Raw genomic sequence first — 19,080 nt, 5'->3', positions numbered from 1 at the left:
TTTTGTATACCAACAATTAGGTTTTTAATGACACTTAAAATTATCACTATAAAAAATTAATTAACAAAAACTAATAATTATTCCCTAATTTTAAAAATAACTTTTTATTGTGCAACGCTATACTTACGTTTTCTCACGGTTACTTTCAAATGTGGTTCATAGACATGGTAGTTTTTTTTTCTATACTGATCAAAAAAAATTTTTCACCTTCTGATACTATTAGTGTGTTATAATAATAAATAATGAATTCACAAAGACGTTAATTAAGTAAAAAACTTGATAACAAACAGATTGGCGGTCGTAAAATTATTCTGCAAGTAACAAAAGCAGAGATAAAAGCAAAAATCTAAATAAAAAATTGGCAACTAATCACAAGTTTTTAAATAAATAAATGATGTGAACTTCTGATTCGGACAAAACTACTTTTCCTGTATTTCTGGGGAAATTCTATAGGAGAATAAGCAATTTGTTCTTTACTAAAAAACATGCGATTGAATCGTATTTTGTCTTTTCGGGCAATAAACTAAACGGCCACTTTTACAGCCAGTGAAATCATGTACGGTGCAATAGCGCGAGGTGAAGAAAGTGAGAGAGAGAGAGAGAGACAGCTGCCTGCAGCAATGTATATAGCTTAATACACGGCTGTATTACTATAGTAGGGTCGGAAAAAAGTCTTGTTACACTTTTTCGGTCTAGCTTCCATGCGCCCAAAACTCATGACGCGATAAAAGAAACTTCGTTCTAAAAATTGTCAAGCAAAGGCTGTTGCGCGTGGGGCAAAACACTGACTGCCGATGGTTTTTGAATTTCAGTTAGTTACTGTACATAACTATACAATTATGAACATACTATAAAAATATAGGTATGTAACATGCTTCATCAATTAATTAAATAGAAAAAATCATTGTAACAAAAAACATATTTATATAAATTTCTGTGTACCTTTTTAATGTGACTAACTTGTAAATTCAAGACGAAAGATCTCTTGAATTGTTGTCTATTTTTATTTATGTTTGGTGTTGTGAGATGTAAATTTTGTTATTAATTTTAGCCTAATAGGCTGGCATATGAACGAGAAACATGTCACAAATAATTATATTCTGGGACTATAATAAAAGATGTATTCAGAAAGGACGCCACTATGCCCTTTTTTTATTAATAAGTTTTACTTTTTGAAAACACAAATTAACAAAGAAACTTTATTTTTTATTCGCTTTCCAACGCAAGTTTTGGCAAAAGTTAATTATCTGATGAAGATTAAAGGACTATGTAGGTATGTTGGGCTATTTAAAATTGTTTGTTTTTCAAGTTGTTTTTCATACAATTATCTTTTATATGAAAAAATTATAAATATTTTAAGTTTTTATAAATGATATTCCTTGCCTCACGTTTAGAGAAAGAAAGCATTATAGAAGGGTTATTGAAAGATTTTTTTTTTAAATCGACCTTTCGATAGCATCGTAAAATGTTAAAAATTTCTATGATTGAAAAATAGGTATGTTTTAAGTCAGTCAATTTCGAAATAAGGAGTAGATTTTTGAGTTCATTACTAAGGTATTGAGTTATTATGTTCGATGAAAAAAAAGTTGTCCAGGATCATGTTTACTTATTTGTAATGAGCCAGCATTTCAATTTAAAAAATCACAATTCTTAAGCTAAATAAAATACAGGATAAAACAGCCAATATTTTAGAAAAATTAGAAAATAAAGTGAGCTTAACCTCCAGAAAATCAGAAGAATCAATGTAGATGACGTGATCGAAAACAGCTTGATGACTGCCTTCCTTAGTTCCAGCGGGAAAGTCTGGTATGTTCAAAGTTTTAGGTTTGCTGTACGGGTAGTTGCATATTGTCAATTTAAGGGGTTCTATAACGGCCATGTATCGTTTTGCCGTAATATTTAAATAGTCCCTAGCGTTTGCTTCAAGAGCAGAAGGATCGACAATAGATTGTGCTCCACTGACGCCCTGTTGAGCACAAAACTGATTAATAGCTTCAGGAGGAAAACCACGACGTCGTAAGGCTGAAAGGGTAAACAGTCTTGGATCATCCCAGTCATCAACTACTTTTTTTTCTATCAATTTAGAAATTTTTCTTTTTGATATAACAGTATAACTAACATTTAATCTTCCATACTCCCATTGCACTGGACAGTAGATATCAAGAGCATTACATAACCAATAGTAAGAAGATCTTCTTGATTGAAATTCTTTTGTACACAATGAATGAGTAATATTTTCAATGCTATCACAAAGGCAGTGGGTGAAATCATACGTAGGATAAATGCACCAATCATTTTTCGTCCTATGGTGATAAGAGTACTTGATTCGATATGCAACTGGATCTTGCTTCCCTTCTTCAAGAGTAACTTTCATACGTAATGTTGCTTCACCCTCGTCTATCAATCCATATTTCATATCTTGGAAAAGATTTAAGCTTTCTGATGTAGGTCTGTATCGCCAAGGACTTGGCTGTGGGTTGAATCCTTTTATTTGAAGAATACTCTGATGACACACGTAAGCTAAGTCTTTTTCAATTAATTCAATTGCCCATTGAAATAAAGTAATAAAATTATCAGAGGAGTAAGTAATATTCGCAGGTTCATAACCAAGCCATTTTACAATATCTAAGATTCCAGTAAAGAACTTTTTTTCTTCCTTTTCTGGATTTGTGTCATCATATCGTAAATTACAATATCCGTTAAATGCCGCAGCGTATCTGGAAAAAATTATGCAAAAGAATAAATATTTTTCATCAAACGAGAAATAATATGCAGTTTTCTTATGTTATTTTATCATTTAAGAAAGCAGCTTGAATGATGCAGTTAAAAAAACGAATAAATATTCTTGCACAAACAGACCCTTTATACTTTTTACGCAAATAATGTAATACTTATGGTTCTATAATGAGAACTACTTTAGATCTTCATCTCCAAGTTTTCATTAAAAATTAATAATTGATTATTTTTAAATTCATGTAGCTTAGATGTCAAAATGTTCGTTCAAATATTCAGTACATCAATTTGTAGATGCTAATATTTAACATCAGATGGAACTACAACATTGAACGTTAAAGAACCAGTTGACACACCCTAGTAGTACTAGAAAAATAAAAGTTGGAAAATAGTAACTATGCCTAAGGACTAATTAAATAGTTAAATAATTTTCATAAGCCTTACAGTGTCAAAGAATACGTCTTTTTTTTTTTTTTTTTTTTTTTCAAAACATTCAGTTTCGTGAGGAAATTAGGTACCTTTATGAAACTTTTAGTAGGTTGAAAATAGTAGTATTTAGATTACACGTATACTGAATTTTCAATTATCTTGTGTTCCTAATTTGTACCTTCCTTGTTTTTTTTTTCCATACTTATTCTCCTTTTCCCCAAGTATGCGAGCTTTTCGTGCGGGCACCTGGCAAAGTTCCCCTCAGATGACTTGATCATTCATCTTTGTGGGTACTATTTACGAGGTGCCGCAATTTCAGCAAGATCGGGTGGATAGTTTTTGCAAACCGCAGCTAAATGCAAAAAAATGAAGGTATATTGGCAATCCAGCCTAAAAAAAAGTTGTTTACAACGTTAGATGCAATTTTTTGCAGGATCATATTCTTTAATACTTACTCTACAGGTTACTAAAGTATCGAATTTGTTTGCAGTGTGGAAGTTGGTTATTCATTCCTGAACTATCGTTATTTTTAAGAGCGCTTGCAGTTGGAACGTACTTGGTCGACAACAACGGACTCAAGCTTCAGAGAGTGGAAGTGGTTTATGAACTAGCGGCTACGGCGGCTCATTGCTCCTCACGCGCCGTACCGCCGTGCACAAAAAATTCCCAAGCGGATTATCATTTTTTAAGCAACTTCCACATAGCAAAAAAATTTGATACTTTGGTAAAGTTGTAGAGTAAGTATTAAAGAAGAATATGATCCCATAAAAAATTTCATCTAACGTTGTAAACAAGTTTTATAAGGCCGTTTTGCTAGAGTACCTTTTTTGCATTTAGCTGCGATTTAAAAAAACTATCCATCCGATCTTGCTGAAATTTGGTGTGGTTGTTGAAGACTACTAAAGCTACAACTCTGCCAAATTTCAGCTCTTAATGTTAATGCAAAAGAGAGTTATTAATTTTTGTAAATCGGCTCAAAAATGAGGTTTTTGCCTAGAGAAAACCACTGGACCAATTGGGATCGATCGAAGCTTATTTTATTTGTCTTTTTGGAACGCATACTCCTATATTTTTTATTTTTTTTTGTATTTTAAGGGTTATTGTTCGTTTACGACCACAAACCGTGTTTCACCATTTTTGTCATTTTTTTAAAAGTCTTAGCAGAAAACATTTTTTGTTCGATTTTATTACAAATGATTGGCATTGTTTAATTCTCTACAACATATTTTTTTCGAGCTAGTCTAAATTTCCATTGCTGAAAACTTAATTCAATCTCACTACAAGCACACCCTAGCTATAATAAGGTTTAATAAAAGAATCTTTTCCAATAAACCATCTGACATGTTGTACCGATCTTTTTGAAATCAATAGTGACTTTAGCTGATGAGCTGACCAGGCATTGACTTTTCTTCAAAAAGGACTCCCCTAGAGATTCAGACATCACCAGAAGAAATCTACTTATTGTTTTTAAAAGTTGGAAAAGTGAAAAAGGTAGATAATCAAACGAGGCAACGGTTGGCTGTAGAAAAAAGTAGATAGCCACAGTCCAATGTACATATGCTTCAGGAATTCCAAAACTTCATGATTAGAAGAGATCCATAGTATTTTCCTTATATTCTATTTCTCTATAAAGTTTTGTTGGTACATAAAAAATACTATCAATAGTAAATTTCTTATTGTAAGAGAACTGGTATCGAAACCTATAAATTGTTTTTAAGTTCCACTGATGTAAGTTCACTCTCAGCATGCATGAGTAGTTATACAAGTATAGTTGTTATTTTGGTCCACTTATTTATACCAGTAAATCAAAGGTACAATTGTGAGTAACAACACCAGCACAGTTAGTTAATTGCAAGAAGATTGTTGTTGGTATCATTTTTCGATGCAACAACTAAATTGTAACGACAAGATTTGAAAAAAAAAAAAAATAAATAAAATAAAATAATGTTTAAAAAAAATCTTCAGAAATACGGCAACCTCACTTTTAACGTATCAATTACATCAAAGGATCAGTGGTTAAGACTTAAAGAATTTTGCTAGCTTCATTATTCAACAAATTCATGGAAAAAAAAAAAAACAGTTTATGGGTGTACATTAACCTTTTATTAATATTTCTGTAACTACAGCTCAAACCATGATGTAAGAATATAAGGTGTGGCGTTCCGAGGTCTCATTTTCGTGCCGTTCTGCGCCTTCTATCACGACGCCATATTTGAGGGAGATGTGACTACTACAGCGCCAAAAAGTCTGTTCAATGAAACCAAGTGGCCAAAGTTGAAACTAAAATCTGTCCCCCGCATCCACCTCGAAGTGAGACATATATATAGATATAGACATACGTATGAATATACATGTACGTCTATTAATGAATGATTACCTATTTAGTCAGTTTTTCTGTGTGAATATTCACGAATTGTACGTTTGGTCACTGAAACAACTTGAATGAAAATATTGAAATAAAAAACATATATTGTTTCACGAGTTTCTTGATGTTAATATGCTTTATATTTTAAAAGCTTTTGAAATTCGCAGACAGACAGGGCGGCACGATGAAAGCGTTCCTGATTGGTCAATCAAAATAGATGCGCAACGCCACACCTTATATTCTTACATCATGGCTCAGACCCCCCAATATTTGGGATAGGCTCCATAGTAGAATTATCAACTCTATTTTAAATAAGAGTTCTCTCGTACTGCACAAATGCACTATTTTGCAATTATATTTTATATCACCTAAAAAGGCATGGAATAACCAATAATTACAGGGTATGGTATGCAAAGTGCATAGGGAGGCAGAGTCTCATTAATTAGTGCGTGTGTGGATGTATGTATGTGTGTGTTTCTGTTGCATACTCTGAAAACGGCCAATGGCCGAATTAAACGTTTATATCTAGGTATGGATATTACTATTTTACCACACCTTGGTATGGAGGTTTAAAAACGTCCATATCTAAATGTGGCCAATTTTCGGAGACCATATCTAAAAAGGGGAGTATCCAAATTGTCAGACGCCAATTTTAATAAAATTTCGATATGTGGTGAAGTATCCAGAAATATTAGACAAGTGCGTTTTATCGGCTTATACGCAGTTTTAAGGGGTATAAGAAACCCCTTAAGTTCATCCCCAAAAATCGTTTTTCCTAAATATCTCGGCTTTAACCCTATATTTTATTGTAAAAAAAAAAAAAGTGATTATTTCTCATGCAAAGGACAAGTATTTTATATTGTTTTAGGTAGTAGGGGTTGCATCCCTTATTTTTAATTGGGTGAAACCCTACTTTTTTTGTGACAAAAAAATATCTAACAAAAAATTCTAAATTATAAAAAAGCTTAAAAAAAAAAAAATTTTAAAACACAAAATTAAAAAATAAAATTGACATGTTTCGGCATTTTAATGACTGTTATCCTACAGAAAAAAATCGATGAATACATGTTTCAAGTAATCCAAATTCGTTTAAAGTTTGGATATAGGGATTTTTGAGGTCACTGATTACGAATCCGTCGTCAGCTTTTGCAAATTCTAAATGGTGGATCCAATATGGCAGACTCAAAGTAAAAAAAGACTTAATTTCAAAAACATACTGCATACTAAAATTTTTTAGCTTACTGATTACGAAATTTTTGAAAATTTGAAATATTTTATGCTTTAAACCGTTATTGTATAATATCTGAAACCCCTGAACCCCAGATAGGCAGAAGGCCCCAATTGATAAATCTCAAACCCCTAACGCCAATAACCGCAGGCAGGCCGTAGGCCTGTGCACTTAAAACGGCAAAATCCTTAACCTCTAAACCCCAGACAGGCCGAAAGCTGATGAATTTGAGTTATAAAACCTGTAAATCATGAGCCTTAGACAGGCCAAAGGCCTGTGTTTTTCAATAGCGAAATTCCAAACCTTTCATGGCAGACAGGCCGAAAGCTTTTGACTTTAAATAGCAAAACTTTTAACTCCTAAGCTACAGACAGGCCGGTGGCATGTGTTTTATAACCATACATCATGGGACCCTTATATCCCACACAGGACAATGGTGTGTTATTAAAACTGCACACCTTCCAAATTACAGATGGAGAAAAAGCCTATTTTTTGTAGTACACTGGAAAATAGGCTTTATAATTCACTTTTTTTTCTTAAATGTTTAAAATATTTATCGTCTGTATTTATTTGTCTACTTATTTATTTGTTTGCTAACGGGAATCACTTATGTTTTATGAAAATAGTAACAGAAAGAAATTTGTGAATAGTGCCAAGTGAATCAGTGATATTAGAATTTTTCATTTGAACAGTGTTAAGTGTACTGCTTGGCTCACCCAAGACTTATTTTGAGGTCTTGAGTAGGTGGCATTAGCAAGTAGTCAAAATGTGTTTTAGTATGGAATTTGAGATGCAGGAATAAAACAATAAAACCAACGTGCGAGGGTCTTATTGTGATAAAATCAACTCAATAGAATATTAATACACAATAATAATCTGTATTTAATAAATACAATGCCAAATAATACTCCATAAGAGCACATATTTTTTAACAAGAAACAAAGTCAATGAAGGCTTGTTTTATCTTATAATAACGGATTATGGCTCACCAAGCTGAGGACTGGACTCAAGCAGCAAATTGTAGTAAGGTAAGACAGACGAACTGCACGAAGAAACGACAGCTCTGGAGCTGCTTCTGCAGCAAGTTGCTTCTTACGTAAGGTACTAAGGTATGTCTCCGACACAAACCTGAACGAGCGAGAGCAAAGAAGAGAAGATAAGTACGGGACGAAGCCTCAGAGAAAAAGGGGAGAGCACTCACGGTGTCGGGGCGGGAGGCAGCGCTCGTGTGTAACGCACGCATATGCGGCTATGCAGCGTAAGAAAAAACTGGTAGGTTGACTACTACTGCACTCGTAGCACACACGACAGCCTCCCTACCACCAGCCTAGAAAGAAACAAAGTTAAAGCTGCTTGAGATCACCATCGACTTGGTGGCACAGGGTCTTTTTTTCAATAAAAACTGAACAAATAGACCTTAATACATTTAGAGAATCACACTTGATGTGTAAATCAACTTATTTGTTTATTTTTGCACGCAATAAACGGTTAACATCATTGCAATACAATCATCAATTCTATTATGTTCAATGAATCTGCGATGATCTCATTAATAATTATAGAATTAAAAAAGAAAACATATCTTGAACTGCATTAATTGTTTTTGTTGACTCGTATGTAGCTAGTTTAATTCTTGTGTACAATATGTATGTTACATTATGTTAGAATTGTTACTTATCATAACTTACAATTACTCATTATATTATGTACAATGATGATAATCATTAAAAAAATGGATTGAACATAATGTGTTTTTGTGTCACAAGCACGTTATAATAGCCTTTTTACCACATATGTCACATTTTCATAATCAGAGTTGAAACAAAATTCTTTCGGATTTAGTCCTTTCTTTGGCCGATCTTCAATGTAACCTGCAGCGTACCAAGCATATAAGAATGATTTTTTTTATGTGGGACTTGACAGTTGGTTATGCATAGGTGACTGCATTTTATTCATGTTGTTTCTATCATGTAAATTAACATCTTCGCTTAAGAGTTAGACAGTATCTTAAAAAGTACGTATAAAATTTTTCTACGTACGGAAGCCATGCACATTAAGTGGTTGAAATTGACCTATTGTACCTGCAGGAATTTATAATAGTATTAAAGTATTTGTTTCTAGTTTTACTTGGTAAATTACATCTTGGCAGTAACCTCTCAATAAATCTAATAGTAATACACTTGTTGCAGTCATTTTTTGAAAATATACATCTCTGGCCCAAATTTTTAAATTTTTCTTAGTTAATTTACTAGATTTTGAAGTCATGACATGCACGTTCTCAATTGGAAATAAATTACTTTTTACAATTGATCCGGATTCGCTGTTTGTTTCTTGCAAAACCAACAGAATAGGACACAAGTTTTCCTTCAGCTGATATGACTGGTTAAATTGTGTAGGAGTGGGTTGTTCAATGCACTGATAGAACGATTCCTTCAAGATGTTTTTTGTTTTTCAACATTGAGTGCACAGGCACTGTGTACTTCATAATTAAATCCACTTCGGTCTGAATTGTATACTTGCTTTCAACCATATGTCTTCATGGAATTTTTAACAGCTATGGGAAACACTTCTTTTTAATCTAAAAAAACTTTGTGTACTATGAAGAGCTTTTTTTGTATTTACTTAAGTAATCTTCTGCGACAATATATTACATCGATATTTAAATTGCTGCAGCCATTTTTTTGGTGCTTTAAAATCTTTTAATGTCGTTTTTGAAGCTGTTTCTAGCAATTCTATTATCTCTTGCTGCATTAAATTTCTCCAAACATTCTTTCTCAATTATCCTTAAACAAAATCTATTCTATTGCCATTTGCATCAATTTCATCTTTTCATCTATATAGTTGTCTAGATGTTTTCAATTTGTTAAATCGGTGTTCAACCGTAGCAAAACTTTTTATTTGAGTACCACTTGTCAAAAATTCCACAGCTTTTTAAAAATATTTTAATCAATTATTTGTTTTTCTACATATTAGTCTTTTCTACATAGAAATATCATCAGATGGTATAAACTATCGTCAGATTGCAATGACTCTTCCACTTTAACATCCATACCTCTTACTTCTACAGAACTTAAAATAATATTAAACAATACCTCTGCTACAATTTTTTCTTCGTAATTTGTTGATAAATTATTTTCTTGATTGAAATCTTTCAACATTTCTAAAATGAAAACTACATTCATAACGTTTACTATTTGAATCTTATTTTAAAAACTGCTAGTTTTCCTTCCATAAATAATTTTAATGCCGATGTAAGGGTAAAAATTATAAATTAAGAATTAATGAACGATCACTTGAAGACCATTACGTAGAATAACTATATTTCAATATTGCATTTCAAGAAAATTCGTTAAGAAATACGTAAGAATGAGAAAAATATCCCCCCAGGGTGTGGATCGACCGCACAACCTCCCGTCTTCCACACAGTTGTTCTACCGCTTCAGCTACTGAGGAGCCGCATGTTCACTCGCACCGTAGGTTTGGATATGTTCTCATTCTTAATTTTTTCAGCTGTTTTACTCCAAGTTCGATTTGGAGTAGGTATTTTCGAAAATAATTCTAATTTTTGTTAATAAGTTCGAAATTTGATGCGATTTCAAGAGATATACAAGAAATCTTTTTAATACAATTATTATCGTATTTCATCTCATTACATATATACCATATGTAGATGGCGGCACTTTTGTTTTTAAGCACTCTTGAAACCATCCATGCCCTTTTATCAATAACAAGTATACCAAAGATTGAAAATCAACAAACACACATGTGTGTGTCTTGGCTTCCATGAGATCCAGAGCCATAAAATAGATTAGTTAAATTATAGTCGTCCTCCAAGTTAACACTAAATAAGAAATTGATAAGCGATCACTTGTGGATCAGTACGTAGAATAACTATATTTCAATATTGCATTTCAAAAAAATTTATTAAGAAGTACGTAAAAATGAGAAAATCTTTACCTATTCAATCGAGCTTGAGGTAAAACAGCTGAAAAAATTAAGAATGAGAACTTATCTAAATTTACGGTGTAAGTGGATATAGGGCTATTTTGCAAGGCTTAAATGCTCCTGTAAATCGGCTTATAAACAACGAGAATTCACAAGGACTATGTATATTATCTCAAAAAATAGGTGTTTCTCGACAGCAAAATAAAATTTTTTTATCTTTGGTGAAATACTGATCTTTTATTTACCTATTAAAGAAAACCTAAGTTTAACTTCAACTTAACCATCTATAACTACTGCACAGTCGTTTCAGACGGTACATGCAGCCGTATAAGTGTTACGCTTGAATCGTCTCAAGGTAGTCTATTCTCTTTTTCGATAAATAAATTTCATTACAAATTTATGATAGTTGTTCATTTTGTATTACAAACGGATGAAGGTGTCCCTGTGACATGCCTTCTACTGCACTAATAAACGTTTTGTAAGAATTTAACTTCAACAATAGGGATTTTTTAAGAAATCTGGTCTACTTTAATTTTTCTATTTTATATCAAATTTTCAATTGTAATTCTTCAAACATCATGCTTCTTCCGTTTAACTTGCCAATTTTTAAAACTTTTTCTTTATATATTTTAATTTTCTCTAACTCCATACATATTTTTTTGACATATAATTGTATAACACAACTTTGTTTTGCCTCTAAATATGATATTGTTTGTGTAGAGTTGGTAAGTTTTATTATGTTTTCAATTATTTCATCTTTATCATCTGCATCAATAAATCCCAATAATTTGGTTAAAACCCATCTTGCCAATTCTAGTGGTGCTTGTCTTATGATCATGTGGCTAGGAATAATTTTTACTGTATTATTTGAATTCTCTTTCTTGCTACGTATTTATATTCTGGGTACAAAAAGAAGTTTTAAATCTTATTTCGTTAATTTTGTTTAGTTATTTAATTTAATAGAATCAGTATTAAACATATATTTATTCTAACATATAGGAAAAGAGGTGTTTGAAACATTGTTTATTAATTTAAATAAAACATAAATGAAAGAAATTAAACCAGAATGATGAACTGCACTAAAAAAAAAAAAAAAAAAAAAATTTGCCGACAAGTGGGATCGATCCTAAGATAGCAAAAGAATTGGAGCAGCAGCATAAACCGTAACCATCTTAGCTATCGGAACATTGTTTAAGATGGATCTTCAAGTCGCATATGTTCATTGACAATCTCTCAAGATTGTCCTACAGTTCATAACAATTATAATGAGGAAAAATAATAAATTAGTGGTCATAGCCGAACTGCCATCCTTAAAAAAGAAGCTGAACTTTTTTTCAGAATAGTACTGGATTTGAAAATAAGTGTTAACGTACGGAAAAAATAAAAAAAAAGAAATGTTTGAAATCAAGAGTCTGTGCATATAATTATGAGTATTCAGTTCCACGATTTAATTAAATGTGATTGATAGACAACATTAAAGCAAGAGTCAGTTTAATATACATAGGATATACTCGTCGAAAAAAACGTACAACATAGGATGACTTCTTTTAAACGAACCACTGGATTGTCGGTGGTATGCACTAGTGAGAGCTGAACGAAATCGAAAATGTTTAGAACGAAGTTCTTTATGTCACGTACTCGGGGGGCTGGAATTTTAAAAACGACAGATTTGATGAAACGGAAGTGGTTTACCGGAAGTCTCTTCCTCTTAAGTTTCCCCCTTTACCCCGCCGCCCTCATCATCAGTCCCCTACACACTTCCCCTCACCCCACCGTATATCTTCTAACCGTGCCGCCCTACTCTCCTGCATACCTTAGCCCAACATCCCCCTTCACACTCCAAAGCAATTCATTTTTGAACGAATTTTAATTTTATTTTTCCACAATAGTTTTTATTTGACTTTGAATTTTTTTCTTTTACAATTCGAAAAAAAAAAAAAAAAAAAAAAAAAAAAAAAAAAAAAAAAAAAAAAAACACTTTCCATTAGAGAGATTTGAACCCTCGACCTCTGCATACGAGTCGAGTACCTTACCCACTCTGCTACGACCGCTGCTGACTACAGAAATTCGATTTCTTGTACTTCGTATATCGTGTGATTCGTAACTTATTTTTCATTTTCATATGCATTCACTGATAATACATTCAACTAATGATAAATAATTTGTTGAATTATTTTTTAAAACGAAGTTCTTTATATCGCGTGCTTGCGGGGCTGAAATTTAAAAAACGGCAGATTTTCATAAAACGGAAGTCGCTTACTAGAAGTCTGTTGCTTCTAAAAAAAATTTTTTTTCTAAATATAAATTTAAAAAAACAAAAAATATAATCAGCATAAATATGATTATGTAGATTAAATCGAATAAGGCGCTTCATTCCGCATTAAATATAAGTATTTTATGCATTTGATGCATTTGATGCATAAAATACCAACTAATTTTTTTGAAACCTGATGTTTTTTTGGCATTAAAGTAATGCTAATAATAACTGTTATAAGTAAATTATTTAATAAATAAATAAGTTATTGAAATAAACATATACAAAAGAGTTGAAGAACGTATCAATGGTTTTTAAGGGCACTTCTTTCGAATTCGACAAACAAACTATGTTACAATGTCACATAATCATATAAATACAGAAAATTATTAAATCAATAATAAATAAATTATCTAAGATCATTACATATGTATATTTCGAGTTAAATATCATTTTAATGGTTTTTAAGGGCGCTTATTTTGAATTTGATAAATAAATAATGGCAAAATGTCATTAAGTAATAATACAAAAATAGAACAAAACTGTTTAAATTGGCTATACAATTGCAAAAAAATGAAAGTGAGAAAAAAAAAAAATTCAATGAAATGAAATATAAAAATAAAATGACATGAAATCAAAACAGACATGAATCAATTCAATGGAATGAAAAAAAAAATGAAATACAAAAGGTAAGGAAAAAAAAAAAAATCTAAAAATAAAAATAAATAAAACAAGAAATGAAAAAAAAAAAAAAAAAATTAGAAGAAACAAACCAGGGGGTATAAATGGGTCGTGGGACCCACGGTAAGAACGAAGTTCTTTAAAGATGACATGAGTATAAAGACACACAATTTCTCAGGTAACAAGGGGGTCCCCAGACCCACAGGAGGAACGAAGCTCTATAAAAATAAGTACTGAATTCATGTAGTTCACTTAAACAAAAACTTAAAAAACGAATAAAAAAAAATAAGAAAATTTAGTTCAGTACTTGCGATGGTTGAGCTTCGTGAGTACCGTATTCATAAGACAATGTAATTCTTCAAATAAAACTAATAGCACTTATCCTCTAGTGTGATTATCAGTGATTTAACCTTTTCTTGAAAAACATAGTGTTAACTTCTTTTGCTTAGATAGAACTTTCAATATTTTTTTCGATACGCTGTGCGCGGGGATTCGATTATGAACCATCTGTTGTGGCTCTAAAGACCTCGGTTCACACACGCTACTCACAGCATGTGCTGCGTACTCGTGCGAGTGAATGTGTTCGTCAAGGTCTTTGCAGATCCACATTAGATGGCTCTAAATCTCATTCTTCGTGCATGGCGTGTCGAAAAGTTGCATACACCACACATGCGAGAGGTTATGTGACTGACACGAATGCGTCAATCGCCTTCCCTGCGCACTAGTATTGTCATCTACTATAAAGCACGTTCATAAAGTGCTAGGTGTTGTTCAGACATAAAAGTTTTTATTCAATACTAGTGAAAATGACATCTCGTAATTTTGGTTTTTTATCAAATAATTTTTTTACTCAAAATAATGTCTGATTATAAAAGTAATTTATTGTTTCTTGATTTTAGACCTACAGTTTCTGAAGTAAAATAGGTGTAATTATCTTTGGTATAAGTTAAACCCCTACGGGTACTTAAATACTACTGTATGGCTCGTTTCAAATAAAATATTTTCATTAAAAGTTTTCTTGGTCAGTTTCATTTTCTACGTTTTCTGAATGAAATTGACGGTCGTCTTTATTTTCTCTACTATTTTGTTCAATAGGTGATAAAGTAATTTTGTACAGTTCATCGTTAGAGTTGCGTAATTTATTTTTGTGGGACAATTTCTGTTTTGTTTATAGAAAACTTGGCTCTCATAGCATTCCGTTAGCAATAAATATGTACATTGTTTTATCAATTAATTTATTGACTTTACTAGGAGAGATTAAATTTTAAGGAGATGACGGAATCAACTTTATTTGTTTTTGATTCAAGTAAGTGCCATCATAGTATTCAGTAGGGGGTGTAGGTGCAGTTTGTATTTTCTTCAGAACGCTAAAATTTATTCTCTTATTTTTTTTATCGTAACTAACCGACCATAATAACCTTCAATTCCATTCACCAATAAATATGTCTGTCATAATCCTTATCACTATAAGCATTTGTTTATGTATCGGGTAACTTTTCTTTATTTTTATTTGTATGGTTCACTTGATTCTGAACTATTCATCGAAAAGTAGATTGAAGTTAAGGTTTTATTGTAACAAACTTTGAAGTTTTTTTGTCAGAACAGGTAGAGTCTTTTTTATAATTGAAATATCTCAAATTTGCCATTAACGGCATTATCTTATAAGGTAATTGCATGATTCCAATTAAATAATTATTTGTTTATTCCAGAAAACAAGTTGATGGTTTCTTAATGAAAATAAAATTCTATATTTCTTTAATGTAATTAAATAGAATGTTAATTAAAATAAATCATTAAAAAAAAAGTAAGACTAAAGAAGTAAGTGTTTGTACTCATGTCTTATTTATTATGCATAAGCAAAAATCTGCCAAAACTAGGTGACGAGGAAAATTTTATTTCTACTGTTGAACCTTCTATTTGAGATTAACCTACAGCTTGGACTTTGATTACTTTTTGTCTTTAATCTTTGCTAAATCTTTGACTTGCAAGATTTCGTCAAAAAATGATGTATTTTAATGGTATATCTCTATTTATCGTTACACAAGGCACGAAATAGACCTAGAAAGTTACAACTTTTGATAGAGGCAGTGGATGAGGCGGGATTGGGCCATGTTGCTTTCTGCAATTGCGTGACATGTAACTTCTTTTGAAATAAGCTACCATCGCAAAACTCGAACTACACGTGAAATTATTGCACCACGACTGTGCTCGTGTCAGCCGAGGGTGATTAGGTTAAGATCTGATTGGTCGTTTGGATCCCCAACTTGAGGCGTCCTCCTTGAACGCAAGAGTACAAAAACTCCTCGCACATAAAAATATTCGCATTTTCTCTTTCATCAAGTGCTCTAAAGTAACTATAAAGGTTGGAGAGTGAGTTCTGTTACGTCTTTTAAGCAGATGTAAAACTTAGTTCGGTGATTAAGCTACGTGTTAAAAGCGTGCATTTCAAGCAAATGTAAGACTTAGTTCTGTGACTAAACTGTGTGAGAAAAACTTGAGCAAACCAGGCCACTGTAAACTTACCTAAAAAGTGAATCAAGGAGAAACAAGAAAGAAAGTACTGTTGACTTGGGTTCCAAAAGCAGAAGCCTAATTATTGTCATCACCACGAGAGCTCTCGTGTAGGATTAGGAACATCGTTGCGGTCAACCTTGTAAGATCTTGCGACTACGTGCGCGCTAGCAGCGGCTAATCAACGATCATAGAAGTAAGTTAAGTTAAGGCAACTACAAATTGTATGACATTGTAAATGCGAGTCCAAAACTTTATTATGTATACTATTTGTAAAATTAACTATTTCACGCTTTTCTAAATTTATTAAATTATCAGATAAGACATAACTTGGTTGTTGATTAAATTAATTTTCTTAATCCAAAAACATTTCAATCACTCAATTATATGAAACATTTTAAGATCTAATAATTCTAATTGATTGACACATAATTCTTACCTTAACGAATAAATTAAATATCGAGGAAAAATAAAATAGATACTGTATTACAAAGACCTTTACAAGGAGGTGAAATAATAAGACGAATAAGATACGCTACTACCGTATGACATAAGACATAACCTCTATCAATAAGTCAACGCTAGCTCAGCGTACACCATTCCATACGTATTGCTCGGTGAAACCTAACACCACAACGCCGAGTCAACGATTTCAAAGAAAAGTATACTGTAAGTAAAAGCAAATAAGTCCTTTGGGCCGATGGCTGGTTGCCGTCAAACAAAAAATTAAATTTATTTGTTTGTAGAACGAATCCACGAGTTCCGCCCTTCACTTATAGAAGTTCGGATATAACACTGTGACCGATGATTCACCACTTCTTACTCAGGCGTATTATGTACCAGCATGATATTTTTTTTTCTCGAAAGCAGGCACAGTGGATGATGCGAGTTGCCAGAGAAAATATGTATGCATTTCATTACCAAATGCGTATCTTAACGTTGGCTTACTTATCTTCAACTCGGTACCCCGCCAGCGAATAGAGTTAGTTAATAGGGTTAAGTTACTTTAAAGGGGTTTTGTCGTTGCTGCTCTTTTAAATTCTATTTTTTTAAAGCCATACCATTTCGCGCAGTCCAATTAGCTAAATTAAATTGGTGATTCACGCATTAGATATCATTCACACGATTTTTTTCTGAATATGGACACTGCTTGACATCATAAATTTACCTACAAAAATAGTTATATTACTCAAATAATTAGTAAAGCTTATGGATCATACTATGAGTAATGTACCTATTAAATAGTACACGGCGCAACCATTAAATTTTTTAAGACCTTTTACGTTAATAATATCATCTTCTCTAATAATTGCTCGAAAGGTTATAGCTAGAATCCTTGTAGGGAACTTCTTCCGAGCTGCAAGGAAGATCGTGATTAATTAAACTCCAACCATTGATTTTTACATTTGTTCTTAGGCAAGAGTTATGCTCATGAATATGGGTGCTTAAAGACAAAAACTGACTGAATAGAATTTTCTTGTGAAGGTATAATAGCGACCTCTTTGAAAATAAATTCGTTGTGCATAGTTTAAAAGCCTTGAACTTCAATCTCGTGTTTTGACATCTCAACGTTGTGACAATTATTAGTCAACTAAGCCCTCTATCGATATGTGATCTCTTTATATACAACTGCTAGTCACCACTAGTTATCACTCGTATCGCTTTTGCAGAGGTAAATAAGTATATAAGAAAAGTTCAAGCAGCGTGCCATTTATTTGCATGCGTTAAAGCAAGCTGTAAGCATGATGAAGCAACTCTGCGAGAATTTTGCTAATGCCGACGCCATGAAGCGTTTTGTGATTTTTTGTGACATAGCATGAATAGGATGCCAACGCTTGTCATACAGTGATAATATGACTGAGATACAAGATTTTATTGATAATAGTGAAATAGTGTTTTAAAGTATTTCCAACTTTAAGCTGTCTGCAAAATTGTCATTGCCAATGAAAAAAGTTGTTGAATATTGAGTGTCAATATTCACGTTCTTGGCAGCATTTTATAAAATGCTAGAAGTACGAGGATCAGGACTCGATGAAGAATCAGCCACTTAAGATGATGATGAGTCTGTGACATGTAAAGATCTTACTAGTACTTCTAAAAATCGCATAAGAACGGCTTTTATGGCAAATAGTAGGCATTTAGATGTAAAATCCCTTACGTAGTGTCTATTCGCACCGTATATTCACGTACTTACGTGGATATAGTGGACACGCACGCACGGTAGGCAACTCTACTGTCCGGTACTTATAAGGTCCAAGTTTTTTTTCCGAGCGAGCGAAGCAAGCGAGGCGCATGCGTACATGTGGATGTAGGGTGCGAATAGACACAGCGAATTCAGCAAAGTCTGCAAAAAAAATGTTTATTTTAAAAATGCGAAAAATTCTTGAAAAGCAGAATGTTTTAAAAATTAATACAGTATTAGCAGCAGAGTTTTTGATGGTGAAAAATGACACAAAGTCTGTCAAAGTTAAATATTTAAACACTGTCAGATTGTAATTTTCATACAACAAATCTACATTAATGGTTCGAAACAAATGTCAAGAAGCCCATTTTTACAGGCATAAAAGAATTTTAGGAGCGCGATTCTGGGTGGACTCCACGCTCAATATTAAATTTAGTAATAAATGTCAATAAGAACAATGTAATGAGTGGTAGTTCTGACATAGAACTGCCTACTACTATCGAGAAAAAAAACCTTGCGTGAATGTGCAGAATGCAGATCAGCAATGCTTTTAATGGGGCACTTTGTCAGCTTTACGTCCAGTGAATAAAAATGCACAGAGTGTCAAATTATATATATATACAATACGGGAACAGTTACAATTTAGAGGGGATCACCTTTCCAGTGCAGCCTAAGCAAGTTACAAACATTGGAAAACAGAATAATGTGTCTGCTAACGTATATTTTTTGGAGAAAAGTAATAATAGTTATGA

General features: G+C 32.5%; 1 protein-coding gene across 3 annotated transcripts in view; it reads right to left on the bottom strand.

The window, feature by feature from the left end:
- Positions 1-19,080, bottom strand: part of GlnRS (Glutaminyl-tRNA synthetase) — a 238,513-nt gene that overhangs the window by 16,359 nt on the left and 203,074 nt on the right. For all 3 annotated transcript variants that reach the window (XM_089596796.1, XM_089596797.1, XM_089596798.1), the window contains one exon: positions 1,721-2,717. In XM_089596796.1, coding sequence (XP_089452922.1) covers positions 1,721-2,717 — 997 coding nt within the window. The remainder of the gene's footprint in view (positions 1-1,720; positions 2,718-19,080) is intronic.

This window comes from Copidosoma floridanum, unplaced genomic scaffold, assembly GCF_036245765.1.
Source record: "Copidosoma floridanum isolate Cflo_tuat_1 unplaced genomic scaffold, Cflo_Japanese_pri ptg000030l, whole genome shotgun sequence".
In the NCBI taxonomy this organism is placed as follows: domain Eukaryota; kingdom Metazoa; phylum Arthropoda; class Insecta; order Hymenoptera; family Encyrtidae; genus Copidosoma; species Copidosoma floridanum.
The sequence above is the reverse complement of the archived record's forward strand: the minus strand, read 5'-3'. Positions and strand labels throughout refer to the sequence as shown.